Source organism: Lissotriton vulgaris, chromosome 1_1, assembly GCF_964263255.1.
Source record: "Lissotriton vulgaris chromosome 1_1, aLisVul1.2, whole genome shotgun sequence".
NCBI classification, from domain to species: Eukaryota; Metazoa; Chordata; class Amphibia; order Caudata; family Salamandridae; genus Lissotriton; species Lissotriton vulgaris.
Genome location: NC_141685.1, coordinates 1,149,122,714 through 1,149,150,203, shown reverse-complemented (window position 1 = coordinate 1,149,150,203; position 27,490 = coordinate 1,149,122,714). Strand labels below are relative to the sequence as shown.

The 27,490-nt window shown below is 49.1% G+C and overlaps 1 protein-coding gene across 1 annotated transcript in view; it reads right to left on the bottom strand.

Moving 5' to 3' along the window:
- LOC147748826 (PAN2-PAN3 deadenylation complex catalytic subunit PAN2-like) overlaps nucleotides 1-27,490 on the bottom strand; it is a 771,836-nt gene that overhangs the window by 463,063 nt on the left and 281,283 nt on the right. Inside the window, exons 8-11 of the mRNA XM_086928597.1 lie at nucleotides 8,014-8,120; nucleotides 5,297-5,395; nucleotides 4,512-4,585; nucleotides 3,656-3,800 (exon numbers count right to left, since the gene is read on the bottom strand). Coding sequence (XP_086784723.1) covers nucleotides 3,656-3,800; nucleotides 4,512-4,585; nucleotides 5,297-5,395; nucleotides 8,014-8,120 — 425 coding nt within the window. The remainder of the gene's footprint in view (nucleotides 1-3,655; nucleotides 3,801-4,511; nucleotides 4,586-5,296; nucleotides 5,396-8,013; nucleotides 8,121-27,490) is intronic.

The window sequence follows — 27,490 nt, the reverse complement described above, 5'->3', positions numbered from 1 at the left end:
TTACAGGTATTTACATTATATTTACAAAGGGACACGGAGAAAGGATAGAGTGTACTCACGTGCCCCGCCGCAACTCTCATCCGAGTTGCGGCCGCTCTCCAGCCACCTCCGGAGGTCGCCACAGGTCCTCTTCCTCGCTCTCCTCTCCGCTTTCCGCCTTCTCTCCGATCTCCTCCTGCCTTCCGCTCTCCGTCGGGGGTTCCGCGCCGTTCGCTGTCTCCTGCCACGAGTCCGCTGGGATGAACCAGGTCTTGTCTGTTCTCCCGACTTTTCTATGTTCCTGGCGGAGTGTAGTCGCCGCGTTTCCGCTTCCGGATGGGTCGGGTTCCGGGTCACCTGCCGGGAATTCACTTCCGGTATCCGGCTTGTCTGTTTCCGGGTCTTCGTGGGTTAGTGGATCCTGTGGGTGAACAGAGGAAGTCCGATGACCAAGGGATGCTGTTCGTTCCAGCGTGGGGGTGGGAGACCCCTGTCCGTTCCGCCCTTCCGATGAGGTAGGGACTACTGATTTTCCACACGGATCTAGGGCTGCTTTTCTGTGGCAGGGGGGTTGGAAGAGGTGGAGGAGGAAGAGGGCTGACGTCCACAAGGACGCGCTCTTTGCTTTCCCCTGTACGATCTGTACATAGAATTTTGCTGCTGCTGCTGTTGCTGCTGCTGCTGCTGTTGGCCTTGCCGGAAATTCCGAAAGGAGCGACCAAAGCCCCTGAACCTCCTGTTGGAAGAAGTGCCTCTGGTCTGGAGACCTAAAGACTTAGCTGTCGCTCTGCAATTCTTGAATCTCTCAAGAGCCGCATCCGTCTTCTTCCCAAAGAGACCAGAACCATCAAAAGGAAGATCCAGCAAAGTCGCCTGAACATCAGCCGAAAAGTCCGATGACTTCAACCAGGCTGACCTCCTAGTGGTGACAGCAGTGCCCATGATACGAGCCACAGAGTCGGCAGTGTCCAGACCACTTTGAATAACCTGGCGAGCCGCCGCCTGAGTATCAGAAATCACTTCCTCAAAATCCTTCCGGTTGGCATCAGGAATCTTTGGAACCAGGACACGTTAAGAATCCATCAGGGCATGCACATACCTTCCCATTAAACAAGTGGCATTAGTTGACTTCAACGCCATGCTCGCCGAAGAAAAGGTCTTTTTCGCAACCTGGTCCTGTTTCTTTGCCTCCTTTTCACATGGAACCTGAGGAAAGGCACTAAGACTCTTTTTAGAACAGGCAGCCTGAATGACCAGGCTCTCTGGCGAAGGATGAGAAGACAGAAAAGCCGGGTCTTCAGGAGCAGCCCTGTACCTCCTCGCAACACTCTTAGAAACAGCAGGAGCCGACAATGGTTTCTTCCACACCTCCATAATAGGATCCGTCAAGGCATCATTAAATGGAAGCAAAGGCTCAACCACAGAATTCGGAGAATGCAAGACCTCAGTGAGGATACTGGACTTAAACTCCACTGTAGGCAAAGTCAATTGAAGAAGTTGAGCAGCCTTCCTCATAACTAGATGGTAAGGTTGGATAGCCTTAGAAGGAGCACCAGAGCCTGAGGGGAACTCCCACTCTGGAGAGAAATCAAGACTTCCTGAATCTGCCAACTCCTCAAAACAGCTCTCCTCCAATTCACCTTCCTCAACATCAGAATGTGAATCCAGGTAACTCTGCTCTTCCAAAAGGCGTTGAGCTACCCTTCTGGACCTCTCCGTCTTACGCCTCGCAGCCGGATCCACCTGCGGCTCCGTCGGATTCGGGGCCGGCGCCGGAATCGAATCCGATGGCACAGAGGAATGCCCTCGAGGACGATCTGGAGCGGGTGACGCCGGAATCGGCGTCGACGACTTCGGCGGAGCCGGAAATTGCCAATGCGGCGTCAGAGCCGGCATGTAAGGCATGAATGGAGCAGGAGTATAGGAGTGAGGAACTCCCAGGCTGAAAGCCAAAGGACTCATGGGACCCGAAGGTGCACCAGAGGGGTACCACGCCCTTGAGAAGACGCCATACATAGCGTTAAGAAACGCTGAAGGGTCCTGGCCTGGAGCAGGAAAGGGCGGTTGAAAACCATCAGGCCGGTCCCGAGTAGGGATCGGATTCGGCTCTTCAACAGGCGCAGAATCCACATCCTCCCGAGCCTCTTCCTCTTCACGGGCCGGGGACGGCGCTGGAGACGGATTCGGAGACGGAGAAGGAACCGGAGCCGGAGTGGGAGACCACCCATGCAACTCCGAAGGTGAGGCCTCACCTTCAGGCTCAGAGACTTCGAGAGTAACCACCTTCGAACGTACCTTCTTCGGTGACCTCGACCTCGAGCCCGACTCCTTACCGGACCGACGTCGGGACTCATGTCTCCTCTTCTTATGTTTCTTCTTCGACTTCGAAACATGATCCGATGCCGACTTCGAAGACGACCTCTCTTGAGAACCAGATCTCGACCTCGCCCTGGACTTCGACCTCGCCCTTCGAGAACGAGACCTCGACAACTTCTCCTTCCCAGCTTTCACCTTCGCAACCAGGAGCTTGGCTTCTCTCTCCCTCAGGGCCTTCGGGTTCATCTTCCGACATGAAGAACAATCCTCCACATCATGGTCGGAACTCAAACACCAGATGCAGTCATCATGGGGGTCGGTAATAGACATCATTTTACCGCACTGCCTGCAGGGCTTGAAGCCGGTCTTCTTGGATGACATCTTCGAAGAGACAGGATACAGAGAAGCAGAAATTTGCAACAAAATGGCAACAAAGTACCAGTTGGCTACAGAGATTCCCGATAACCTTTAGCGTCGACGACGCGGAAAAAAGGGAACTGATGTCATCACGCCGGCGTGGGCCTATTATAGGCGTCGGTGACGTCAGCGGAGTCGCGAGCGGAGCCGTGTCTCTGTGACGTCCTATCCACGTCGGCGCGAGGCTACGAAAAGAATTTCCGAATGTTGCTGACGCAAGGGGGATATTCACAAGGTGAGGAATCCACACGGCAGATGTATCTATCAGAAACAAGAAACTTCATAATGACAAACTTTGTAAGCCTCACTTAGAATGGTGCTAAATGCTACATAGGAAAGATGATTTTGCATCAGCTCCATATAAATATGGACATCCAGGTGAAGAAATGGAAGACCCTGCACCATTTCACGCTTTGAATATGCAACAGGACACCGAGCCCCACACCCCTTTTCGGGGAAGTGCCACATAGTTTACTTTCTGGCAGAAATTGGGGAATTATGTAATTTATTCCATGCCCCAGAAACAGTCATGACACATTGACATAGAACAAGCACCTCAAAACAACTACTGTCCAACTTCTGCTTCCTATTCAGAGAGGGGCTAAGGAAGGTACACACCCACTTCAATGCACATTGCCTACAGACAGTGTGAGTGTCCCTGAGCAGTGGACTGTATAAAATAATGGAATACTTTTCAAAGACTGTGGAAGAGCGAACCCTTCACTTTGTTTGACATGCCTGCACAACAAGTAATGGGCAATGTCTCAAGGCTTGTATGTGGAGGGGTGAGGGATTGAGTGGGTGGAGATTGCTACACCACTTTATTCAAGAAAGTTACTTTCACAATACAGCATCAATAATGATCGTCCGAGAGTTTCTAAAAAGCAGGTCTGTAGAAGTGCACATAATATGGCTGACATTTAACTCAATCATTTCACTTTACCTCATCATTTTCATTCCAATTCACGACCTCCAGTTCCTTTGCCTTGGTCAGTTTCATTTTCAGAGAATATGGCAGCCAGACATTCTTGAGCTCTTCTACTGACGGGTACACAGGTCCAGGGTCCTCAGGAGCACCATTCTCGTCCCTGATGGAAAAGAGTACATAGGGGATATTATGCATTAACATGACAGCGGAGAAGAGAAGCCACGTATTATAAGGTAAAAACGACACCGACGGTTATTAATTCAGAGTGCAAATGTCAATGGCACTGTATATTTCCCCCCATAGGTCCAGAGTAGGACTAAGCATTTATTATCACTCCACAATTAATGTAGAGTTTGGCTCACCCCCTCGGAAGCCCACATTACCGTACAAGTTAAAGTACAGAGACATGGAACCAGCGGTGGCAGTGAGCATGCGCGTCTGTGTGGCGTTGGAGGTAGGGGTGATTGCTTCTTAGAAGCAGTTAATACCAAACTGCACGCGGGCAGCAAGGTGTATAATTTACATTCCCCCTGACTGAGGTCCCTCGCTTCTGACATGGCAGGCACCAGCGAGTACAGGCTTCCTAATATGGATTTACTGAAAGGTCACATCAATTTTCTACCCACAGAATGGAAACTTGAAGAAAGGAAAAGTCACAATGCAAAATGAAGCCTTCATTCTGAACGGAATGCAGAGCACTTAGAAAACAATTAACTCAGTTATGGCACAAAGTAAGTCAAATTAAAAATGTATAGGTCTTGAACCTGTCAGAAAGTAGAGTGCAGCTTTATTGCATTGCAACAGGATGTTGCTTTGAGTGAAAGTCTGCCTTGCTCAACCATCAGGCTCTTAATTAAAAGCAGTCTCTCACCACAGTATTGCAGGTTTCTCCAGGACTTTGAGGGCCTCCAGCTCTACTTTCTTGGCCTCCTTCTTGAAAGTAATCTGAACAGAAAAGGGGCATAACACCACAAAAATATAAGGAAAACAAGGAATTCTCACAATCCAAAAAGAATGCCTACCTTGTGGGTGCTATACAGAGTAAGACTAGCCATATAAACAATACCACACAGCTTGATGCGCACTGACCTCGTTCCTGATGATTACAAGCATGTGACTCGAGTATACTGGGCAAGAAGCTACTAGGTCTGACGATTCCAGAACACTGTGCTCTGGATTCCTCGGTCTGAGATATTCAGAGTTTAACAGCCTTTTGCCTAAAAATCACCAGATCAAACTTTGCTTTTCCTGATAATGACCAGAACTTACAACCTGCTAGTAAATTTGAATACTGTGTGGGATGAATTGAAGGTTCACCTAAGTCTTACAGGGTAGGTAGTGACTTCTCTTAAATCAATCCAGCCGCCCTATGTTACTAATATCTGAGCAGAGGTTAGGGATAGAACATACAGGGAGTATAAATAAGAAGTTACAATACAAATACGAAGCACAGCTGAGAAATATTTACTGGATCAAGAGGGGGAAGTTGCAGAGCACAACTAAGAGTTATTGGTCACCAGTTGTAACCAAGTTTTGAAGCATGTATGCAACGAACAGTAAAAAAAAAAAAACAGAGCCAGCATGATCCAGCCCTCTACACCCATCCACGATGAGGGGAAAATAAGGTATAAGGAACTTGCAAAAGATAGGACTTACCTCAGCCTGTGTTTTCCAAAATTCTGCTTCCTTAGCACTGTTGACCTCACAGTTGATTACTAAGATGTCTGGAAGGCAGCGTATATTTCGGGTTTGAACCTGGAGGAGAGATTTAAGAACATGCAAGTCAATATAAAAGACGAAACCCTCTCATCTTTGTCCAAGAATCTCTCCCCACAAATTGTAACCTAAATTTCAAATTCACATTGTATCAAATTCACATTGTATCACAAGGACAAGAAGTGCAACACCTTCTGGTGAGACCCAAGACATTGTTAGCAGTGATTCTGAGTAGACCATTACTGTCTATGAGGCAGCAGGGCCCATGACGGCAGCCAAGCCTCTGTTCACATCATCTGAAGAGGCCCTAGTAAACACCCAACATCAGACCTAAGTCAGCCACACCTAAAGGTACATGCAGAACGAGACGCTGTGCCCTTCCTTCTAACAGGGAAAAAAAGGTTCACTAAATTACAGGGCTAACCCAAAGATGGAGGGACACTATACCTCTTTGTTTGGTTGAGGTATTATGCATGAAAGGGGTCTGGTAACCTCTGTCGAACTGTCTTGTAACGTTCATAGTGACTCTACAGCATTTGACCCTTTATTTGGCTTTTCAGAAATCTCAGGCTGCCTTCAAGTAATTTTAGGTTTTGCCTGATCTACAGTGCCAGTTCTGGTTATGTTTTTATTATGGATTTTTGTCATGTTCCTTTCTGGGGTAAATAACTAAAACAAGATAAAATGAGCTAAAAAAGTCCATTTGTGCATTTTTTGGGATTCTTCAGAACTTCAAAACTCGCCTCAAGAAAGGATTTCTACTTTGTTTCACATCTAGAAGTGTTAGATTGAGTCAACTCAATACTGGCCCTGAAATTCGATGCCTTGCAAACTGATTATTATATTGTCTGAGGCCAAAAATCTAGCTGCATCTCAGATGCGATCTTCACCAGACCATAAGTAAAGAAGCTTTAACTGGATACTTTTTCAGGGAGGAATGGTCCTTTCTCGTTCCCTTTCATTCTGCATAGTCCTGAATAGTTATTAACCCTATTCTTGTAGGAGGTTCAGAGATGCTTCTCGAATCTAGTGGGTGACAAAGAACCACTCCGCACACCCTGGCCAAGGATTTATGCAGGCATCTGGAGAGTAACCTCTGGTGAGTCCAAATGAGTCTTACAGCGCTCAGCACAACTGTGCTACATCATGCATTTAAGGCTGCCACATGGTTACCTTGACACATCTTAGGGCTACATTAGGATGGCGGGCATATCCTTGCGGGAAACGGGACCGCCTGCGATATGTGCGGGGGTCTCGCCGTAAACATTATGATGCGCCCGCGACACTGGCGGGCGCATCATGCATTTTTAACATTGCGGCGGGCGGTGCTTTAAACAGCACCTGTAGAATTGTTAAAAATGCCTATTTTGCATTTGCATTCACAAAGCGGCCGGCACCAGGCTTTGCATGCTGCATTGTGCAGGCAAATGCAGGGGGTACCATAGGTACCACCCATGTGCAGCCCCCCACCCCCCCTTCACCCTGGGGGGCCGCAACGGGCCCCCAAAGCAAAGACCGTATGCCTTTCCACAGCGGCAATGCCACCGTGGAAAGGCATTGGACCGCAAGCATTGTAATATGGTTGGTGGTGTCTCGCAGACACCGTCACCATATGTACGCACTTTTTCCGCCGGTCGCAAAGGCGACCAGCGGAAAAGCGGCGGACGGCCTTTCCGTCCACCGTGGACCCCCCCAGCCATCCTAATGTGGCGGGGGGTCATTTTAGTGAGGATGGGGGGCTACCGCCAGCCCGGCGGGGGCAATCCACCCGCCATCCTAATGGGGCCCTAAGTGTTTATGAAAGTTGTATTCAGATTTGCAGGTACTCACGGATTGTGTGTTAATATTTTGAAAAAATAAATAAAAATAACTCCCATCAAGACTTTCATTCACGGTAGTGGCCGTCACCTTGAGTTTAACTTGTTGCTCAACAAATTTGAAAGAGTGTTAGCCTGCTGGCAAAAAGAACTTCCATCTTCTTGAAGTACTGAACATGGTACAACAGTCAACCCGAGAACCCTTCTGAACCACTTGAAGGGCGAGGCAGCACACGAAAAAAAAAATTCTGATGAGAAAAACTTGCTATTAATTCAGTGTTAAAGGTGGGTAAGGTTTGTTTCATATAAAGTTCTCATCCTTGTAAGATAAGACTTCAACTAGTAAGGCACTAATAGAACATGTTTTTTACTTGAGTTTCCCTTAAAGCCCGATGCAAAAATCAATCTAAAGCATGTAATAAGGGCCATGATTCTGGTTCTCTGTGTAGGTTGTAACAAACTGAATTATTTTCTGGAACTTTAAGTAACAAATGATATCACCTAAAAACAATATTAACATTTTTGTCAATCCCATGAGAAAGAAAGTTCGAGTCACAAAAAAAGGATTGAAGTCGGTGTCCAAAAAGTTAGAAACGGATGTCTGAAGCAGATACACTCACAATGAGCTAGTAACTGTGCAGTACAAGATGTCTACCAGCGTGTTGCAGCGGAGGCCATGCTATGTTGAAAGGGACACAGCAGCGGCGGTTCGGAGCTCCAAGGACATACAGCATAGCAGGCTTGCCTAAGGTGACAACACTATGCCTAAGCTCCTACCCCCACACAATGTCCAGTACCACCAGCCCTCCTTTGTCTGATGTTGCTGATACCCTGACTGACCGTGGGCTGATACTTCTCACAGTTTTCACACCATGCTTGCGTGTTCTGCTCCAGGCAGATGCTGCGCTTCAGCACCTCCGCAAACTCGTAATCTCTGCAGACTTTATCTGAGAGCAAGAAAAAAAAGCAGTAAGACATTTAATCAAGGAAGAGATTCTAGCTTGTTTACTCACAGACTAATGAACAGAATTGGGTGACAAAAGTTAGAACAAAGCAGGAAATTATAGGAGAAAAGAAATAGCAGAAGGGAGGGACAAAAAATGTGGAACTGAGAGATCTGTTGAAGCAGGGGATCACAATTAGGAGAGTGCCGGCTGAAATAATTAGTGAAGTCATGCTTTGGCTCAAAGTCTGGCTGTCCAACTTTTCCTGTCTGTAGGCAAATCTACAGTTTTAAAACATAAAACATACTTAAAAGGGGCCTCTTTGTGAGCTCTTTGCTAATGATTGATAGTTCTACTCTATCTCAATTGTCCGCTCTTGATTCAAAAGCTTTCCTTCCTCATCTTCTATTTGCCCCACCGAGAAGCATTTGTCTCAGTGTTCTGACTGGATGAGTTGTATTCTTCTAGGGCACACTCTAGGAACTATTTTTAGGTCTAGTTTACCGGATAGAGCAAGCTGTCTGGCTGGAAAATACCTACTGTGGACCTACAGGCCACCCATTGCTTACCATTGCATGGCTTAATCACTCATTATCTTGCTTCCTATTTAAGAGCTTTCCTTATACATCTTCCATTGTGTGCTTGTTCCTGCCCTAGAGCATTGTTTCTTTCCCCTTCTTTGACTGACTTGTAACCTTCCACTGCTCACCTTTAGGTAATTATGTCTTTCTTTTTGTTTAAGGACTTCATAAGAGCGCATCGGGTTTCCAGATCCCCTTCCTAGTGTGCTTCTACACCCCCTCAAACATCCTCCCTGTGCTCCTGGTTGCTGCATCCCTCATCTTGTAAGCTCTCTTGTTTGCGTCACCCTGCCACTAAGTTGCTCTTACTTGTGTCCTGCCATTTTCCTCCCCTGCTCACTTCCAGTTGCTCCCCCCCACTTGCTTCTCCCTTGACCCTCACCTCCGTCTTTTTTTCTCTTCTATTTTTTGTTATTTTATGTTTTGGGAGGACCAGGCAGCAAAATGCTGCTTGCACCTCTGCCTTAAAAAAACACAAGGACATAGGATCTCAAAGTTGAGGGAGCAAGGAAGGGTCGCGGGGGGGGGCCAGGAGCAAGCAAGGGTCGCAGGGGGACCAGAAGCAAGCAAGGGTCGCGGGGGGACCAGGAGCAAGCAAGGGTCGCGGGGGGACCAGGAGCAAGCAAGGGTCACGGGGGGACCAGGAGCAAGCAAGGGTCACGGGGGGACCAGGAGCAAGCAAGGGTCGCAGGGGGGGGCCAGGAGCAAGCAAGGGTCACGGGGGGACCAGGAGCAAGCAAGGGTCACGGGGGGACCAGGAGCAAGCAAGGGTGGCGGGGGGCCAGGAGCAAGCAAGGGTGGCGGGGGCCAGGAGCAAGCAAGGGTGGCGGGGGGACAGGAGCAAGCAAGGGTGGCGGGGAGCAGGAGCAAGCAAGGGTCGCGGGGGGACCAGGAGCAAGCAAGGGTCGCGGGGGCCAGGAGCAAGCAAGGGTGGCGGGGGGCCAGGAGCAAGCAAGGGTGGCGGGGGGCCAGGAGCAAGCAAGGGTCGTGGGGGCCAGGAGCAAGCAAGGGTCGTGGGGGGCCAGGACCAAGCAAGGGTGGCGGGGGCCAGGAGCAAGCAAGGGTGGCGGGGGGCCAGGAGCAAGCAAGGGTGGCGGGGGCCAGGAGCAAGCAAGGGTCGCGGGGGACCAGGAGCAAGCAAGGGTCGCGGGGGACCAGGAGCAAGCAAGGGTCGCGGGGGACCAGGAGCAAGCAAGGGTCGCGGGGGGCCAGGAGCAAGCAAGGGTGGCGGGGGGCCAGGAGCAAGCAAGGGTGGCGGGGGGCCAGGAGCAAGCAAGGGTCGTGGGGGGGCAGGAGCAAGCAAGGGTCGCGGGGGGGCCAGGAGCAAGCAAGGGTCGCGGGGAGACCAGGAGCAAGCAAGGGTCGCGGGGAGACCAGGAGCAAGCAAGGGTCGCGGGGGGACCAGGAGCAAGCAAGGGTGGCGGGGGCCAGGAGCAAGCAAGGGTCGCGGGGGACCAGGAGCAAGCAAGGGTCGCGGGGGCCAGGAGCAAGCAAGGGTCGCGGGGGGCCAGGAGCAAGCAAGGGTCGCGGAGGGCCAGGAGCAAGCAAGGGTCGCGGGGGGCCAGGAGCAAGCAAGGGTCACGGGGGGCCAGGAGCAAGCAAGGGTCGTGGGGGGCCAGGCGCAAGCATGGGTCGCGGGGGGGCCAGGAGCAAGCAAGGGTCGCGGGGTTAGGAGCAAGCAAGGATTGCAGGGGCCAGGAGCAATCAAGGGTCGCGGGGGGCCAGGAGCAAGCAAGGGTCATGGGGCGCCAGGAGCAAGCAAGGGTCAAGGGGGGCCAGGAGCAAGCAAGGGTCAAGGGGGGCCAGGAGCAAGCAAGGGTCAAGGGGGGCCAGGAGAAAGCAAGGGTCAATGGGGGGCCAGGAGCAAGCAAGGGTCAACGGGGGGCCTGGAGCAAGCAAGGGTCAACGGGGGGCCTGGAACAAGCAAGGGTCAACAGGGGGCCAGGAGCAAGCAAGGGTCAACAGGGGGCCAGGAGCAAGCAACGGTCATGGGAGGTTAGGAGCAAGCGGGACTCGCGGGGGCCAGGAGAAAGCGGGAGTCGAGGGGGGACAGGCGCAAGAAGGAAACGCGGGGGGACAGGAGCAAGCAGGAAACATGGGGGGACACGAGCAAGCAGGAAACGCGGGGGGACAGGAGCAAGCGGGAGTCACGGGAGATAGGAGCAAGCAGGAGTCACGGGGGATAGGAGCAAGCGGGAGTCACGGGGGATAGGAGCAAGCGGGAGTCACGGGGGATAGGAGCAAGCGGGAGTCACGGGGGATAGGAGCAAGCGGGAGTCACGGGGGATAGGAGCAAGCGGGAGTCACAGGAGATAGGAGCAAGCGGGAGTCACAGGAGATAGGAGCAAGCGGGAGTCGCAGGGGCCAGGAGCAAGCGGGAGTCGCAGGGGCCAGGAGCAAGCGGGAGTCGCGGGGGACAGGAGCAAGCGGTAGTCATGGGGGGACAGGAGCAAGCGGGAGTCGCAGGGGGACAGGAGCAAGCAGGAGTCGCGGGGGGACAGGAGCAAGCAGGAGTCGCGGGGGGACAGGAGCAAGCGGGAGTCGCGGGGGGACAGGAGCAAGCGGGAGTCGCGGGGGGGACAGGAGCAAGCGGGAGTCGTGGGGGAACAGGAGCAAGCGGGAGTCGCGGGGGGACAGGAGCAAGCAGGAGTCGCGGGGGGACAGAAGCAAGTGGGAGTCGCAGGTGGACAGAAGCAAGCGGGAGTCGCTGGGAGACCGGAGCAAGCGGGAGTCGCAGGGGGGGAACAGAAGCAAACGGGAGTCGCAAGGGGGACAGGAGCAAGCGGGGGTGGAGAACCAGGAGCAATGGAGGGTCAGGGGCTAGGGGCAATGGAGGGTCAGGGGCTAGGAGCAATGGAGGATCAGGTCCTAGGAGCAATGGAGGGTCAGGTCCTAGGAGCAACGGAGGGTCAAGGAAGGAGCAACGGAGGGTCAAGGAAGGGCAATGGAGCCAGGCAGTGAAAGCAAGTGAGGGTGGCACAACACGAGCAAGGGATGGCCAAGGGGTATGAGCAAGGGATGCTAGAGGCAGGAGAAAGGGGGGTCTGGATTAGGAGAAACATGTCAAGATTCTACCATCTTGAAACCAGTCGCAAGGGTCCTATGGGGGTCTCACCTTCGTCTAGTTTTACCAGAAAACACTATTTTGCAGAATACACACCTTTCACTCCAGTACTGGTTTCCACTCCACTATTCTGGGGCATTATAGTCCAGTTAGTCATTTGTCCTCAAAGGTAAACAACGTTTTCCCCAAAGCTTTTTTAACGCAGGGAATTACAACACGGTGGTTACAAGGACCGCGTTGTGATTCAGCTTACCATTACTCCTCATGTCCGAACAACGACTTGTCATGTGGGGGGGAGTTGTTGGATTTAAAATCCAACACCTTCCCCAGTGTCCACACAGACTGGAGTTGGAATAGTAAATTATACTATTCCAACATCCAGTGCGCCCCCCCCCCTCTCCGCAAGTGGTTGTTACGACTTGCGGAGTAATGGTATGTGGAATTTGTAACGACTGCGTTGTGATTCCCTGCGGAGTGAAAAGGCTGTGGAATAACGTCACAGATTCGTCCTCAAAGCTAGTTAAGATTACCTTTCTGTAGGCATAGACCTGTGTGTTATCATTGTTTCTGGTCCCCAATAGATTCATTGACCAATACATACATTTTTTTTAGTTTCCCCAGCCTGTTCCGATTTACACTCCATTTCTGTTTTCTGCATTTCTCTTCATGTCTTTTTTGCATTCTAAAGGTTCTCCTTTTCTGATTCGAGGGAGATCTCAGTCCGAGCTCTTGGATAATTGCTTTCTCCTAGTCCCTTCCCTGAGCTGCCATCTACATCTTGCCTGTTAGCTCAGAGCACAGGATTCTCACAACTGTCTTACTGCAGACACTGGGTGAACCTAGTAGGACTTGCTGACCTGTTTGAGCCCCTGCCCCTTGCACTTTCACTGTTGTTTTTTGGGGAAAAAAGGAATATGCTACCAGTATGCATCTGTTCTTGGCATGTAGGGCTGCTGACATTCATATCTGTGCATAGATCGCCACATAGTGTTGGGTCCGGATGATTGCACATTGTTGTCCTGGAAGAGTCTTCGAAGTATCACAAGATAGGTGGCTCCTCCCTCGGACTACAGTGCGCATGGGCATCCTCTCCATCCCCCAGATTGTTTTTCGCCATTGTGGCAGAGATGGAGTATAGTATAGTAAGAGATGGCCATGCAAAGAGTGAATGCTACAGCTGCGACAGGCACTGGGGAGGCGGGTGGGCGATATGAATGTCAGCAGCCCTACATGCCAAGAACAGATGCATACTGGTAAGTAGCATATTCCGTTCGAGGCATGTGGGCTGCTGAATTCATATCTGTGCATAGAATGTATAGCAGTATCTTCCTTAGCGGTGGTTGCCCTTGCCAGCTGCAGCAGTCTGAAAAAGAGTTTTGAGAACAGCCTGTCCTACAGCAGCTTGCTGTTTGGAATGTACATCTACACAATAGTGTTTGGTAAATGTATGTGTGGTTGACCATGTGGCTGCTCTACAAATTTCATGTAAAGGAATATTTCCTAGGAAAGCCATGGATGCCCCTAGTTTGTGTGTAGAATGCACCCTAGGGGGAACTTTTAAGGTGTGTTTTGCCTTTAAGTAACATATCTGAATGCACTTAACGATCCATTTGGCTATACCTGATTTAGAAATAGGATTGCCTTTGTGTTGTGGTGAGAAAGCAACAAACAACTGTTTTGTCTGAGATTCGCCTGCACAGCGGAACTAGCGCTGTAGCGAACACCACGCAAACAATCCAATCCAGCCGACATTGACGGCGAGGAACGAGGCCACGCCTACCCTTAGGCCACGCCCACACGCCCATCTGTGTATAAAACGCTGAGTAAAAGCGCGCCATACCAGATAACCTCGCAGACTCCTGAGGCGGAAGCCGGGAGCTGACCTACTTTTTAAAACTGTATCACCTGTGTCACGATATACTTGAATTGTGTTTTTAAAACTTGCACTTACCCTCCTGGCATCACCAGAACTTGTCTGAGATTCGCCTGCACAGCGGAACTAGCGCTGTAGCGAACACCACGCAAACAATCCAATCCAGCCGACATTGACGGCGAGGAACGAGGCCATGCCTACCCTTAGGCCACGCCCACACGCCCCTTTTCCACCCCTAATAAGATGTGCAATCACCGGACGCGCGCAGCGGGCGCGCCGTCAGCGCGCCAAAGGCGCGCCAAAGGCAAGCCCGTCTGGGCCCGTCCGGGCCCAGACGGCCTCAGGCCTAGACACTATGCCCAACTCGCAAAAGCGTATATTCTACACCCAAGATACGCTTCGAGCCTGGAACACTAACAAACATCCCCAGTGTAAATTCATCCTCAAGGAAGACACCCCTTTTACAGGATGCATCCTTTGTAACACGACAGAGGAAACAGAACGCGGCCAAGCGCTGCGATTCGGCCTTTTGAACTGCAGGTCCCTGGATAAACACGCTCACGAAATAAACATCCTCGCCCAAAATTCTATGCTAGACGTACTGTTTCTGACCGAGACATGGTTGACCCCTAACAGTGACTTCGACATAGTCAATGCAGTTCCACCCGGTTACCAAATCTGCTGCTTGAACAGACCGGTCGGCAGAGGTGGCGGCTTAGCCATACTCTACAAAGACCATCTTAACTGTAGGATCGAATGTGGAACTGTCAAAGACTGTGAAAACTGCAACTTCACCTTCCAGATCTCGCCAACTATCTCACTATCGGGACTACTAGTGTACCGACCGCCAGGCTCGCTAGGAGAATTTTCTTGCTCCCTGATGGATCGCATTCTACTAAAAACAATCACAGCCTCCAACTTCCTCCTCCTAGGGGACCTTAACCTGCACTTCCTAGACCCTGCGGATAATACCGCAGCTAACCTACTAGCTGACCTTACATCAGCCGACCTCCACCTCCTGAACTCAAAAGCCACCCATGAGAAAGGCCAGCTTTTAGACCCGATTTTTACTAATATCAGGAACCTCATAACCCAAGATCCTACCCCCCTCCCATGGACAGACCATCTGCTGGTCCCTATGCACTGGCTTCTCCAGACCACCCCAGCACTTAAACAGAAAACCAGGTTACGAGGTAGACGGTGGCACAAGCTAATCCCAGAGGAATGGGAAGCGAAGTTACTGGAATCCGTCGGACCTCTCTCCGCGGACCCTAACACAGCTGACAGAGAATTTAACGGTTGGCTCTCCCACCCCCTGGACAGCCTTGCCCCACTAACCAGCACTCTTAAACACGTCAAAAGGATCAACCCTGCTCCATGGTACACACCCTCCCTTAATGCTTTAACGAAAGAGTGCAAAAAAACAGAACGCACTTGGAGGAAAAACAAGTCGGTGATGGAGAAAGACGCTTATCAATTATCTATGAAAGCGTACAAACAAGCTCTCCACAACGCGAAAAGTGCCTTCTACGAGGAAAAAATAAAGAATTCCTCCTGCTCAGCTAAGGAGACCTTCTCCATCCTTAAAGAGCTCCTCCATGTCCCGGACCCTCTGCAGAAACCCATGGACCCCAAAGCAGCAGAAGAAAAATGCGTCAATCTAGCCACCTTTTTTGACGAAAAAATTAAAAAAATCCTCGCCTCCCTCCCTGCTGCTAAACCCGACACCTCAGAGAAAGCTAAGGACCTACCTCCCTCACTATGGAATCCCCTCGCGAAACCCGATACGCCCTATCTAGCGTCGTTCGGCCCAGTCACTGCTGAGGAAGTGGCAGCAACATTTGCATCAACCAAGAGTGGCGCCCCCAGTGACCCAGTTCCCATACGGTTCGTCAAAGATATCACCCGGACCATAGTGCCCCAGCTGACTGCCCTCATTAACATCTCGTTAGCCCAAGGAGAAGTCCCTTTAAGCTGGAAGGAAGCAGTCGTAAAAGGGCTTCTCAAGAAACCATCGCTGGACCCTGCGGACCTATCTAATTACAGACCAATCTCTCTCCTCCCCTGGATAGGTAAGGTCACCGAGAAACTAGCGAATAAAAAGCTGTCACACTTCCTAGAATCAAACCACCTCCTCAAAAACTCACAGACAGGCTTTAGACCAGGTCAGGGCACTGACACCGCTCTCCTCGCAGCAGTAGAGAAGACCAGAGAAATTATCGATACAGGAGGATCAGTGGCAGTGGTCCTCCTAGACCTGAGCGCGGCCTTCGACACTGTCAGCCACCAGGTCCTAACCCAACGCCTAGATAACATCGGAGTGAAAGACACAGCGCTGAAATGGCTCATGTCCTTTCTTTCCCAACGCTCCTTCCAAGTCTGGGAAGGTGAAAGTCGCTCCCCCTCCATCCCCCTCTGGTGTGGTGTGCCACAGGGCTCATCACTGAGCCCCACGTTGTTTAACGTGTACATGGCCCCACTGGAGGAGTTGGTCTCACCATTTGGAGTCACCATCGTCAGCTATGCTGACGACACTCAGCTGGTGGTGACGCTCTCCCACCCCAAGCTAGAGCCTTCCAATCTCCATGATTGCCTCTCCAATATCCATCAATGGATGAGTGACTCAGCCCTAAAATTAAATGGGTCAAAAACGGAGATCCTGCTCCTAGGGCACAAAACCATGAATCTTCCCCCAAACATCTGGCCCGCCTGTATGGGTGAACCCCCTACCCCGAAGACGGAAGTTAAGAGTCTGGGAGTATGGTTAGAGACAGATCTCACCTTCAGAACACAGGCAAGAAAAACGGCCGGCATCTGCTATGGCCTACTCAGATCATGCAGAAAGGTGCTCTCCCTACTCCCATTCCAGTCCAGACTACTGCTGATCCAAGGCCTAATTTTGTCCAGGCTGGACTACAGCAACGCCATTTACCTGGGAGCACCGGAATCCACTCTCCAAACATTGCAAAAAACCCAGAATGCCGCAGCCCGACTACTTACGAATACTCCAGCCAGAACATCAGCCAAACCTGCACTGAGGAAACTACACTGGCTCCCGATTAGGGAAAGAGTAACATTCAAGGCCCTTTGCTTGGCCCACAAGGTACTGCACAAGGCAGGTCCACCAATCCTCAACAACTGGATCACACCCTACAGACCTACGAGAGCGCTTCGGTCAGAACATGGAAACCTTATCATGATTCCCAGGGTGAAGAAGGCCCGTGCAGGTGGCCGCCGCTTCTCAGTCAATACAGCAAAAAAATGGAACGCGCTCCCCCTGAGTCTCAGATCGGAACCAAACCTCCTGCGATTCAGGAAGTCCCTTAAAACCCTACTCTTCCCTTAAAGTCGTCGACATCCCCTTCCTTCAACCTTTAGGAGCTTGAGGTTTAGCGCTGGGATACTCTTGGGTGACTACGCGCTCTATAAAAACCTAAAATAAATAAATAAATAAATAAATTTTGTCTTTCGAAATGCCTTAGTTCTATCTATATAGTATAGCAGAGCTCTTTTGACATCTAGAGTATGCAAGGCCCTTTCAGCAACTGTCTGTGGATTTTGAAAGAACACTGGCAGGTCTATTGTTTGATTTATATGAAAATGAGATACCACTTTTGGCATGAACTTAGGGTTTGTTATGAGAACTACTCTATTTGCATGTACTTGAATGAATGGCTCTTGAATAGTTAGGGCTTGCAGCTCACTAATTCTTCTAAGAGAAGTAATGGCAATAAAGAAAGCCACCTTCCAAGTAAGAAATTGTAGTTCGCATGAGTGTAGTGGTTCAAAAGGTGGTTCCATAAGTCTGGTTAAAACGATGTCTAGATTCCAGACTGGTGAAGGTGGGTGCCTTGGGGGAATTACTCGTGTAAGCCCCTCCATAAATGCTTTAATTGCTGGCACTTTGAACAGTGAAAGGTGTTGCCTGTTTTGGAGATATGCTGCTAATGCTGCTAAATGTATTCTGATGGATGAGTAGGCTAAATTGCAACGTTGTAGGTGTAAGAGATAGCAAATGATGTTCTGTGTAGAAGCATCTAATGGGTTTAGGTCATTGTTACTGCAGTAAATGACGAAACGTTTCCACTTTGCTGCATAACATGCCCTGGTAGTGGGTTTTCTTGCCTCTTTGATAATATTCATACAGTCTGGAGGCAAGTTGAGATACCCAAATTCTAGGATTTCAGGAGCCAGATCGCCAGGTTTAGCTGTTGTGGATCTGGGTGTTGGATTTCTCCATGGCTCTGAGTTAGAAGAGTGGGAGTGAGTCGCAGTCTTTGATGAGGCACCACTGACAGTTCTAGGAACTTTGTGTACCATGGTTGCCTCGCCCATGTGGGAGCAACTAGGATTAGCGTCAGTGAATGTTGGCGCATTTTGCGTGCCACTAGCGGTATTAGTGGAGCTGGGGGGAAAGCGTACGCAAATTTGCCTGACCAGTTCATCCATATCGCATTGCCCTGCGACTGCGGATGTGGGAACCTGGCGGCAAAGTACTGGCATTTTGCGTTTTCGCTTGTGGCGAACAGATTTATCTCCGGTTGTCCCCACTTCCGGAAGAATGGTTGGAGCACACTGGGGTGAATCTCCCATTCGTGCATTTGTTGACTGTGCCTGCTGAGCAGGTCGGCTATTTGATTGTCCTTGCCTGGGAGGTGTTCTGCCATGAAAAATATGTTCCTTTGAATGGAACATTTCTACACACTCTGAGCTAGATGCGATAGTTGTGGGGAATGTGTTCATCCCTGCTTTTGAATATAATACATAGCTGTCATGTTGTCCGTCCGGATCAACACAGTGTTGTTGCATAAGTATTTCTTGAAGGCTTTTAGTGCTAGAAAGACCGCCGTCAACTCTAGTACGTTGATGTGCATTTTTTTCTGTTGTATAGTCCATAGACCCTGGACTGTGTAATGCATGGCATGGGCTCCCCAGCCTAGCAGGGATGCGTCTGCCGTTATCACTATTTGTCGGACAGGCTTCTAGAACAGTCGTCCTTTGCAAAGGTTTTGTGGATTCCACCAATGCAGAGAGTTGTATGCCCGACTGGTCACCAACACTAGGTCTTTTAATTGTCACTGAGCCTGGTTCCACTGCTTTGATAGACACTCCTGTAGCGGACGCATGTGTAGTCTCGCATGAGGGACTATGAATATGCATGAGGCCATCCTGCCTATTAGCTGCATAAACACTCGAGCTGGCAGCGAGTGTTGTGGTTTGAACCTTTGATTAACGTTTGCATTCCGTTGATCCGTGCTGTGTTTGGACATACCTTTGCTGCTAGTGTATCTATTGTAGCTCCCAGGTACTGTTGTACTTTGGAGGGTTGTAGGTGTAACTTTGGGTAGTTCAGCGAGAAACCTAGACTGTGCAGGAGATGAATGGTCCTTGACATGTGGCTGGCACATTGCTGGGCCGATGGCGCTTGTATTAGCCAATCGTCCAGATACGGGTACACATGAATGTGTTGTCTCCTGAGATGAGCCGCCACTGTTGCTAGGTATTTTGTGAACACCTGTGGAGCTGTTACACCAAATGGTAGGACTTTGAACTGGTAGTGTTGTCCTTGAATTGTAAATCTGAGATACTTTCTGTGAGCAGGGTGTGTTGGTATATGAAAGTATGCGTCTTTGAGGTCTAGAGTTGCCAGGAAGTCTCCCTGCTGCAGCAGTGGTAAGACTTGTTGCAGAGTGAGCATGTGAAAATGTTCTGATAAAATGTACTGGTTGAGGGGCCTGAGGTCCAATATTGGTCTGAGAGACCCGTCCTTTTGGGGAATGAGGAAGTATAGTGAGTATGCTCCCGTTCCTTGATGTTCTAATGGGACTGGTTCTATGGCCCCCTTTTGCAGCATGTTGATGACCTCTTGCTGCAACAATGTTATATGTTCCTTTGACATTGGACGGTGTACGGGTGGTATGTTGGGTGGTGGGGATGTGAGTTCTAGGCAATAGCCATGTTGGATAATTTGCCTGACCCACTTGTCTGTAGTGATGTTTAGCCAGACTGGTAGGAACTGTTGTAGCCATCCCCCGACTGGTGTTATATGGTCTGGGGGTAGTGCTAAGAAGTCACTGTTTGGTATTAGTGCAGGATCTATTGGCATTGCCTCCACGACCTCTGCCCTTGTTAGTATTTCCTCTGTATATACCACCACCAAATCCTGTTTGTTTTCTCGCCGCACCGTTACCTGCGATAGACGCTGGGCCATTCCCGGGACCAAACCCTCCTCGGACACAGCTTTCTTGTTGCCTGCAAGGTCGCCAGCAATCCCGCTTGCCGTCTCCTCCCGCCGCGGCAGCTCCAACACCTGAGCGCGGCCGCAGTGTGGGGGAGACCAGTGGGACAGGACTGCATGATCCAGGGTCCTTAGCGGCCGGAAGCTGCGATTATCGGCGCCAGGAGGCGCATAAATTACAGGGCAGCCCCCGCATCGCGGGACGTGCGCGGGCGCTCGCCGGGCTAAGCCTGGGCAAAGGGCGGGCCCTCTGTGGCCCTCAGAGGCCAGGCTGGGCCACCCCCCTTGGCAGGCCTCTTCCACCTTCCACCCGGACCATTTGCATTGTTATCAGGTCAGTGATAAGAGCATATTAAACTGCCTAAACATTTGTTACATAGCAAATCCCAATTAAACGTATATCATGGGGAAAAGAACACCGGCAGTGTCTAGCCAAAAGACGTGCACAAAATGGCAGTAACAACTTCCACCACCCCGCGGCCAAGTTTGACCGCCATTGATAAAATGCTCCAGAAAACCATTGACGTTGTTGCAACAGCCATTCAGAATACTGAAAGGCGCTTTTGGCTTCTACCAAGCTTGCCCCCTCGTCTGAACCAAGATAACTCACTGGATTCTCTACTTGCTGAATCCTATGCAGGGCTTCCAGGCACAGGCTCTAATGAAAACTGCATAATTGTGGACACGGCCCCCCTGGAACATTTTACCACAGGTAGCAGGTAATCATCAACTCCCACCATGCTCAGGTCTGATTTGAACATGAGTCAAGACTCTTGTGCACCACTGGCCAATGATCTGGCACACCTAGATGGCACTGACCCATGTCCGGATCTTGACATATCAAATACTGAGGGGGACAAAAGCGACCATGTTCCTGTGCGAACCAGGGGGCAAAAAGCTAAGAGAAAACTGAAACACCTAGACACTGAGCTATCGCCAAAAAAACTGGGAATTTAATACAATCTTGCTTCCTCTGGGCTACTTTTACAGACACCTAGCCCCAAACTCTAACCCCGGGAATAACCCGGCTGTGTGTTATCAGGATCCAAATCTTGGTACCAGGAACAAACTCCCATTGCACCAACTGAATCAAGACTTTAGCTTTATGAACCGCCCTGACCAGTGCTACCAGGCCCTATTCCCAGGACACCCAATGCCACACCCATACTTTCCCATTATGCCCCTGCACAACCATAGTGAGAGGCCATATCTAAGTACAAATTTAAACCGGAACTTGCCTCAGAACGAGTTGAGGTCCATATATAACATCCCAACCTATAACCGGTTTGAACAGGCCTTCTCAAATTTAGAAGATCAGGACTGACTGGGAAAAAGGAGAGGTAACATTGGACGTCAAGAAGGAAGTAATGACAAGGAGGAACATTCATTACCAACACTAGCCAACATAACCCAGGAAATAGTAGCGCACCACCACACTGCCACACCTATAGCTACACAAGAAGATGTATCTCCTACACTAACCAACTCTAAACGGAGTATAGTTATGAGCGCTAGGAGCAAGTCAGTTAGCCACACCAACCACTGTGACTTGTCAATCCTTAGCTGGAATGTAGCAGGGTTAGAATCAAGACTGTCAGACCCACAATGGGTCCAGCTATTGGATGGTAAAGACATTATCATGTTTCAGGAGACATGGGCTGTTGGGAATCTACATATAGAGGGCTACCATTGTTTTAGTGTGACAGCACCTAAGCCTGATTTTGGACGCGCAGTGGGAGGCTTGTTCATTGGGATCAAGATACTGGCCGGTGGTACAATCAGAGACTTATCAAGAGGGAATCCGAATATACAGATCTTGGAGTTCAAGCGAAAGACCCGTATTTATTTAATTAACTTTTATAATAACAATTTTTATTCTGTACCCAACAAGAACTTTGAAGCACTCTCTAAGACCTTACGAATTCTTGAAAACAGTTTAGCAACTGAGGAGGAGATAAGGATTTTAATCGGGGGGGAAAATCCCAAAGAATTGCTGGACTGAGGATAGAAATCACTTAGATCAAGCTGAACGAAGGGGCAATGAATTAGCTAACATATTAACTGAGCACACTTTCAGCAATGCTATGGATACAAGTCACACTCCTAGCACATATCATGCTCCCACGTTCAGAGGCAGGGACTGCTTCTCCACCATTGATTTTATCTTTATGTCTCCCCATTTATTAGACCGCGTAACAAAATTCACAGTGACGAAACATCGTTTGGAGATCATAACCCCCTCACAGTGACTCTGCAACTAGGCCCTAGCCAGGTATATGCTAACTTAAATGGCGCAAGAGACATTACACCCTCGGGTGACGGCCTGCGATTAAAATGGAGGGGAGTTGACAGTGGGGCAATATTGTAAAGTGTAAAAAAAATCCCCAGTTAATCAACTCTTGTCTATCCATGGATGGGAACTGTCACAGGATAATCGCTGACTTTGGTAAACTGAGTCTAGCCATAAAAACTTCTTTGTCAGTTCCCTTGCCAAAGGAAGGGAAAGAGCCAAGGTGGTTTGATTCTGCACGCTCACTAGCAAACAGGGAATTGCGCAGGGCATTAACCATTAAACCAAGGCGCATAACGGAGGTACAGGCAGCCAGGAAATTTGATAAACTTAAAATAGATGAAAGAAAGGCTGCATTATTGACAGAACAGTGGGAGTCGCTGGTTGGAAATGCAAAGCAGTGGACCCTTCTGGTCAGCTGTTAGAAAAATGCGAGAACTGGGCAAACAATTAACCCCAATCAGCTGCAATATAACCAGCAGCTCCTGGGAGGCCCATTTTTCCAAAGTCTATGCCGCACCATTTGAGGAATCAACTAGCTTTGCCCCTGGACAGCTCCGCGGCTTAGAGATCGATATCCATGAGGTGGAAATAGCTATCAAAGAGAGCCTTGAGAACAAGGCCCCAGGTCCTGACGGACTGCCCATAGATATAATTAAGCATAGTTCGGATCTATGGGCATCAATTCTCCTTAATGTTTTTAATAGTCTGCCAACAGTGCCCATGCCCACTACCTGGGCAACTAGTACTATAGTCCCAATTTTTAGAAAGGGCGAGAGGTCGGACCCAGTGAATTACCGTTCGGTCTCCCTTTTGGACAATACTTTAAAAATCTTGGGGCGAGTAATTTACAATAGGGTGGTAGAGTGGACTGAAGATACGGGTCTATTGGACCCGTGTCAGATGGGATTCAGGAGCAAGGTGGGGACGGTTGAGCAATGCCTGAATTTAAAACTGATAATTGATAAGTATAGCGTTGCCCGATCGTCTCCAATTTACCTTGCGTTTATGGATCTTTCATCCGCCTTCGATCTAGTGAATAGATCTAAACTTTGGGCAATCCTTCTGAATTATGGACTGGATGAGGCTCTTGTTAACTTTCTGGCCTACCTCCACACTGATCTCAAAGCACAAGTTAGGATTGGGATGGGTGAAGTATCTGGACCTATTAACATTGGCAGAGGGGTAAGACAGGGGTGCGTTTTAGCACCCCTGTTGTTTATTATTTACATTAATGGTTTAGCCAAAACCCTAAAACAAGTGACTAATGATGTACCAACAATCCAGGGGCAACCATTGCCTGTTTTATTATACGCAGACGATGCGGTCCTCATGGGCCGAACACCAAATGCCCTCTGTTTACTTGTTAAAAGTTTCGTCCAATACATGGAGGGCTTAGATCTGCGTGTAAATTTTAAAAAATCTTTTATTATGCCATGTGGACCCGGGAAACGAAAGCTCAACACCATACATATAGGGACAGATAAATTAGAATCTGTAACTACATTCCCGTATTTAGGGTTGGTTTTCGCTGCGAACGGCTCATGGAGTGGGCACTCGGCCCACGCCATGGGCAAGTTCTCGAAAGCCACCAATTCTATTTTGAGCTTGTGCCGTTTAAAGAAAATAGGTGCCACTAGAGCTATTTAAAAAAAAATTTAGGTTACAGTGCTTACCTGTAGCTACATATGGGGCTGAGGTCTGGGGATTGGGAAAAAATCCAAGCATCCAGCAAGAAGAAGGTCGATTCTGTAGAAAAATACTGGGTGCCCCAATCTCATCTTCCGAATTCATTTGTCATGTGGAACTAAACCTCCCCCATGTATGTGATTTTATTAGAACTAGACCAGCTCTATTCTGGATTAGGATCTGGAGGAATAATTCAGCCACTCTAACGCAAAATATTATAAAAGACTGCCTCAAATGTGACCATGGCATGGCGATCCCCTGGCTTGTGGGAGTCCTAAAAACATTGAGCGCCGTGGACAGGGGAGATCTTTTCTCTGACCCAAGCAAGATTGAGCCCAAAGATAAAATTGAGGTCAAACAAGCACTGTATGTACTTTATAACTCTGAACGAATGGAAAGGGAAATCCTCAAATCAACTGTTGTGAGTTATATGAAGAATGAATTATGTAGGAGACCACTTGCACCCTACCTCACTTTACCCTTGACTAATTGGGAGAGATCACTGCTGTTTCGGCTAAGGGCGGGTTCAGTGAAATTCATACTGGGCTTTCCCTTGGGTTATCAACACACAACACATTACAATCCATGTCCGTGCGATGGCATTAGTAAACAGAATGATTTGCACTTTCTATTCTTCTGCAAATTTTATTTAAAATATATTAATTGTTTTTTAACTCCTTATTTTAGAAAACAAAGACCCCTCTCGTTAGGGGAGTCCTATTCAATGTTGAAACCCCTGAAAATAGTCTTATGAGAGCTGTATTAGATTTTTTTTTTCTTTTTTAATAATTATGAATTCTGTAACTTGGATTTGTTATGCAATTGAGCTGTTTTAATGTGGTACTTTTATGAATTTTATGAAATTCGAATAAAGGTCTTTTGAACTTGAACTACCACGATTTGTGTTTTTATTGTATGTGGATTGTGTATTAGTCTTGTATGTGGAGGATTGCTGCGATGTGTTACCTCACACTCCTCCTCTGTAGTTGTAGCGACGAAAGGAGCCTCTGTGTTGTTGGGACTGAAGAGCCCCCATTGACTTTGCAGTCTCTGTGTCTTTTTCATTTTGTCCGGAGTGGAGTCAACTGCTGGACCAAATAAAAAATCTGGGTTGATTGGCTGGTTAAGAATTGTGTTCTGGACCTCAGTCTTAAATCCAGATATGCGAAGCCATGCGTGTCTCCTAAGCAGTACGCTTGTGTTGATAGATCTGGCAGCTGTGTCTGCCGCGTCTAGAGCACACTTAATAGAGGCATTAGTAATGAACTTTCCCTCCTGTATAAGTTCATTGACCTGCTCTTTAAAAGGCTCAGGTAAGTGTTGGAGAAGTGGTTCTAAACTGTCATAGTGCGCCCTATCATATCTAGCCAACAAGGCTTGAGTATTGGCGATTCTCCATGAGTTTGCTGCCAGAGCAGCTACTCTTTTGCTGATGCTTCCAAAATCTTGGACTCCTTGTCAGGAGGAGGAGCTTCTACAGTAGTTTGTGAGTTTGCACGTTTTCGTGCGTTTGAGACCACCAGTGAGTCTAGAGGCAGTTGTCCCCTGATGTAAGTAGGGTCTAATGGTGCAGCCCTATACTTTTTTTCAATTCTATGGTTGATGACACGTGCCCTAGCAGTGTCTTTGAATACGTCATTTGCGTGCTTTAAGACCCCTTTTAACATGGGAAGTGTTTTGACAGTCCTTTCTGATGATGCAAGAGTATCAAACAAGAAATCTTCCTCTATAGGATCTGCATGCATGTCTACATTATGGTAGAGCACTGCTCTTTCTAATAATGAGTTGAATGCCACTGTGTCTTCTGTAGGTGATGGTTTAGCTGGGTATGCAGGTGCGTCTATAATGGGTTGAGCCTCATCAGGGTCTGGTTCACTCCCCCATGGTTGAGAATTGGGCTCTATATTTGGGTTTTGTGGATAGCCAAAACCAACATCTGTATCCTGATCTACATCTGGGATGTAGTCAGAGCGTGCAGGTGAGTATGGTGCATATGGAGTAGTAGGCATAACTGGAGAGATAGGCTCAAAAAGAATATGAGAGGCTGCACAGTCTCTTCTTTTTGAGTGGAATAGTAGAAAAGTCTTCAGCAGGCACTGGTCTTTTCTTTCTTTTGTAAACAGTCACTTTCCCAGTATTTGGGTCAATGTATAGTTTGGACTGATCTTCTGTAGAGGGGTCTGGATGGATGATCTCCTCTTCCACAGTCTTTGGTGCCGATGATTTAGGTTTTGCCTTTTTCAGTTCGAAGCATTTTTTCGGTTCGACCGTTTTCGGTACTGGGGTCTGCTTTTGAGGTTTTATGGGCAGTGTCTGTCCGCTCGGTTTTGTCGGTGCAACGTCTTTCACAGGTTGCACCACCTTTTTTGGACCGATTGGTTTTATTAATTCGACAACCTTTTTCGGGAGTCCTGGCTTTTTCAGCTGTACATGTGTTTTTGGAGCCTGTTGCTTCGGCTCGATGCCCTGTTTTGGATAGATGGGCTTCGGCTTGACGCCCTTCTTCGGATCGATGTGCTTTGGCTCGACCGTTCTTGCTTGGTCTACTTTCGGTTTTGTTTTCGGGTCGCCGACCGGCTTGGGCGTAGCCCCTTTGCTTTTGTAGACCAACTTTTGCCCTTTTTCGGCTTTTGAAGTGGATTTGTTCTGTTCGACGGCCTTTGGTTTCGAAGGTTTAGATGGACCGCTGGCCTTTGGCTCGGCGCCCTTTGTGTTTATCCCCTTCGGATCGACAACGTTCGGTCCTAAGACTGTTGTGTCGATGACTTTCGGTTTCGATGAAACCGGTCTTGGATAGCGTGTTTCAGAGGGCTCTTTTTGTATATTCTTAGTCGAGCCGTATTGCGGGGCTATAGAATCTGTGTTTAGATCTTGGCTAAGGCCTCTTGGCGATGCCTCGACCTGAGTCTCTGATGTCGGTGCAGTGTCTGTGTGGGGCATTGTACTCACGGTTCACCCCCGTTGTCATCGGAGTCGTCTTCGACAGCAACGATGTCTTGGTCATATTCATCGACCTCGACGATTTGTTCTTCGTCGATGTAATATTCAGAGTCGTGCTCGGAGTCTTGATCCTCTTCTTGATCCGAGTCTTTGACGTCAACTAGTTCTTCCTCGTCGCTGAAGATATTCTCTGGCTCCGGTGCCGACCTCTGCATCTCTTGCCTCGCCGCCCGCTGATTCCGGATTGTCTTTTTGGACCAGAACTGGGCACAAGCTAGGCAATCGTGATTTGGAGATAAACATTTGTTGCATACAGGATACTTATCTGTATGCGGAAACTTGGAGTTGCACTGCGGGCAATATTTGAATGGACTTCGTTCCATCGACTGTCGGTCCACGTGGCGTCGAGAAGGCCAAAGGCCCGATACGACGACCGGAGTGCACGTAAGTTGTGAAGAACGCTTTTCGGTACCGAACGAAAACAATACCGACGAAACCGAAGGCCTTTTGTCCTATTAGAGAAGTTTAAATCGATTCCGAACTTGGAGTACAGGAAAATGCATCCGAACCCAATGGCGGAAAAAAACAATCTGGGGATGGAGAAGATGCCCATGCGCACTGTAGTCCGAGGGAGGAGACACCTATCTCGTAATACTTCGAAGACTCTTCCAGGAACACAATGTGCAATCATCCGGACC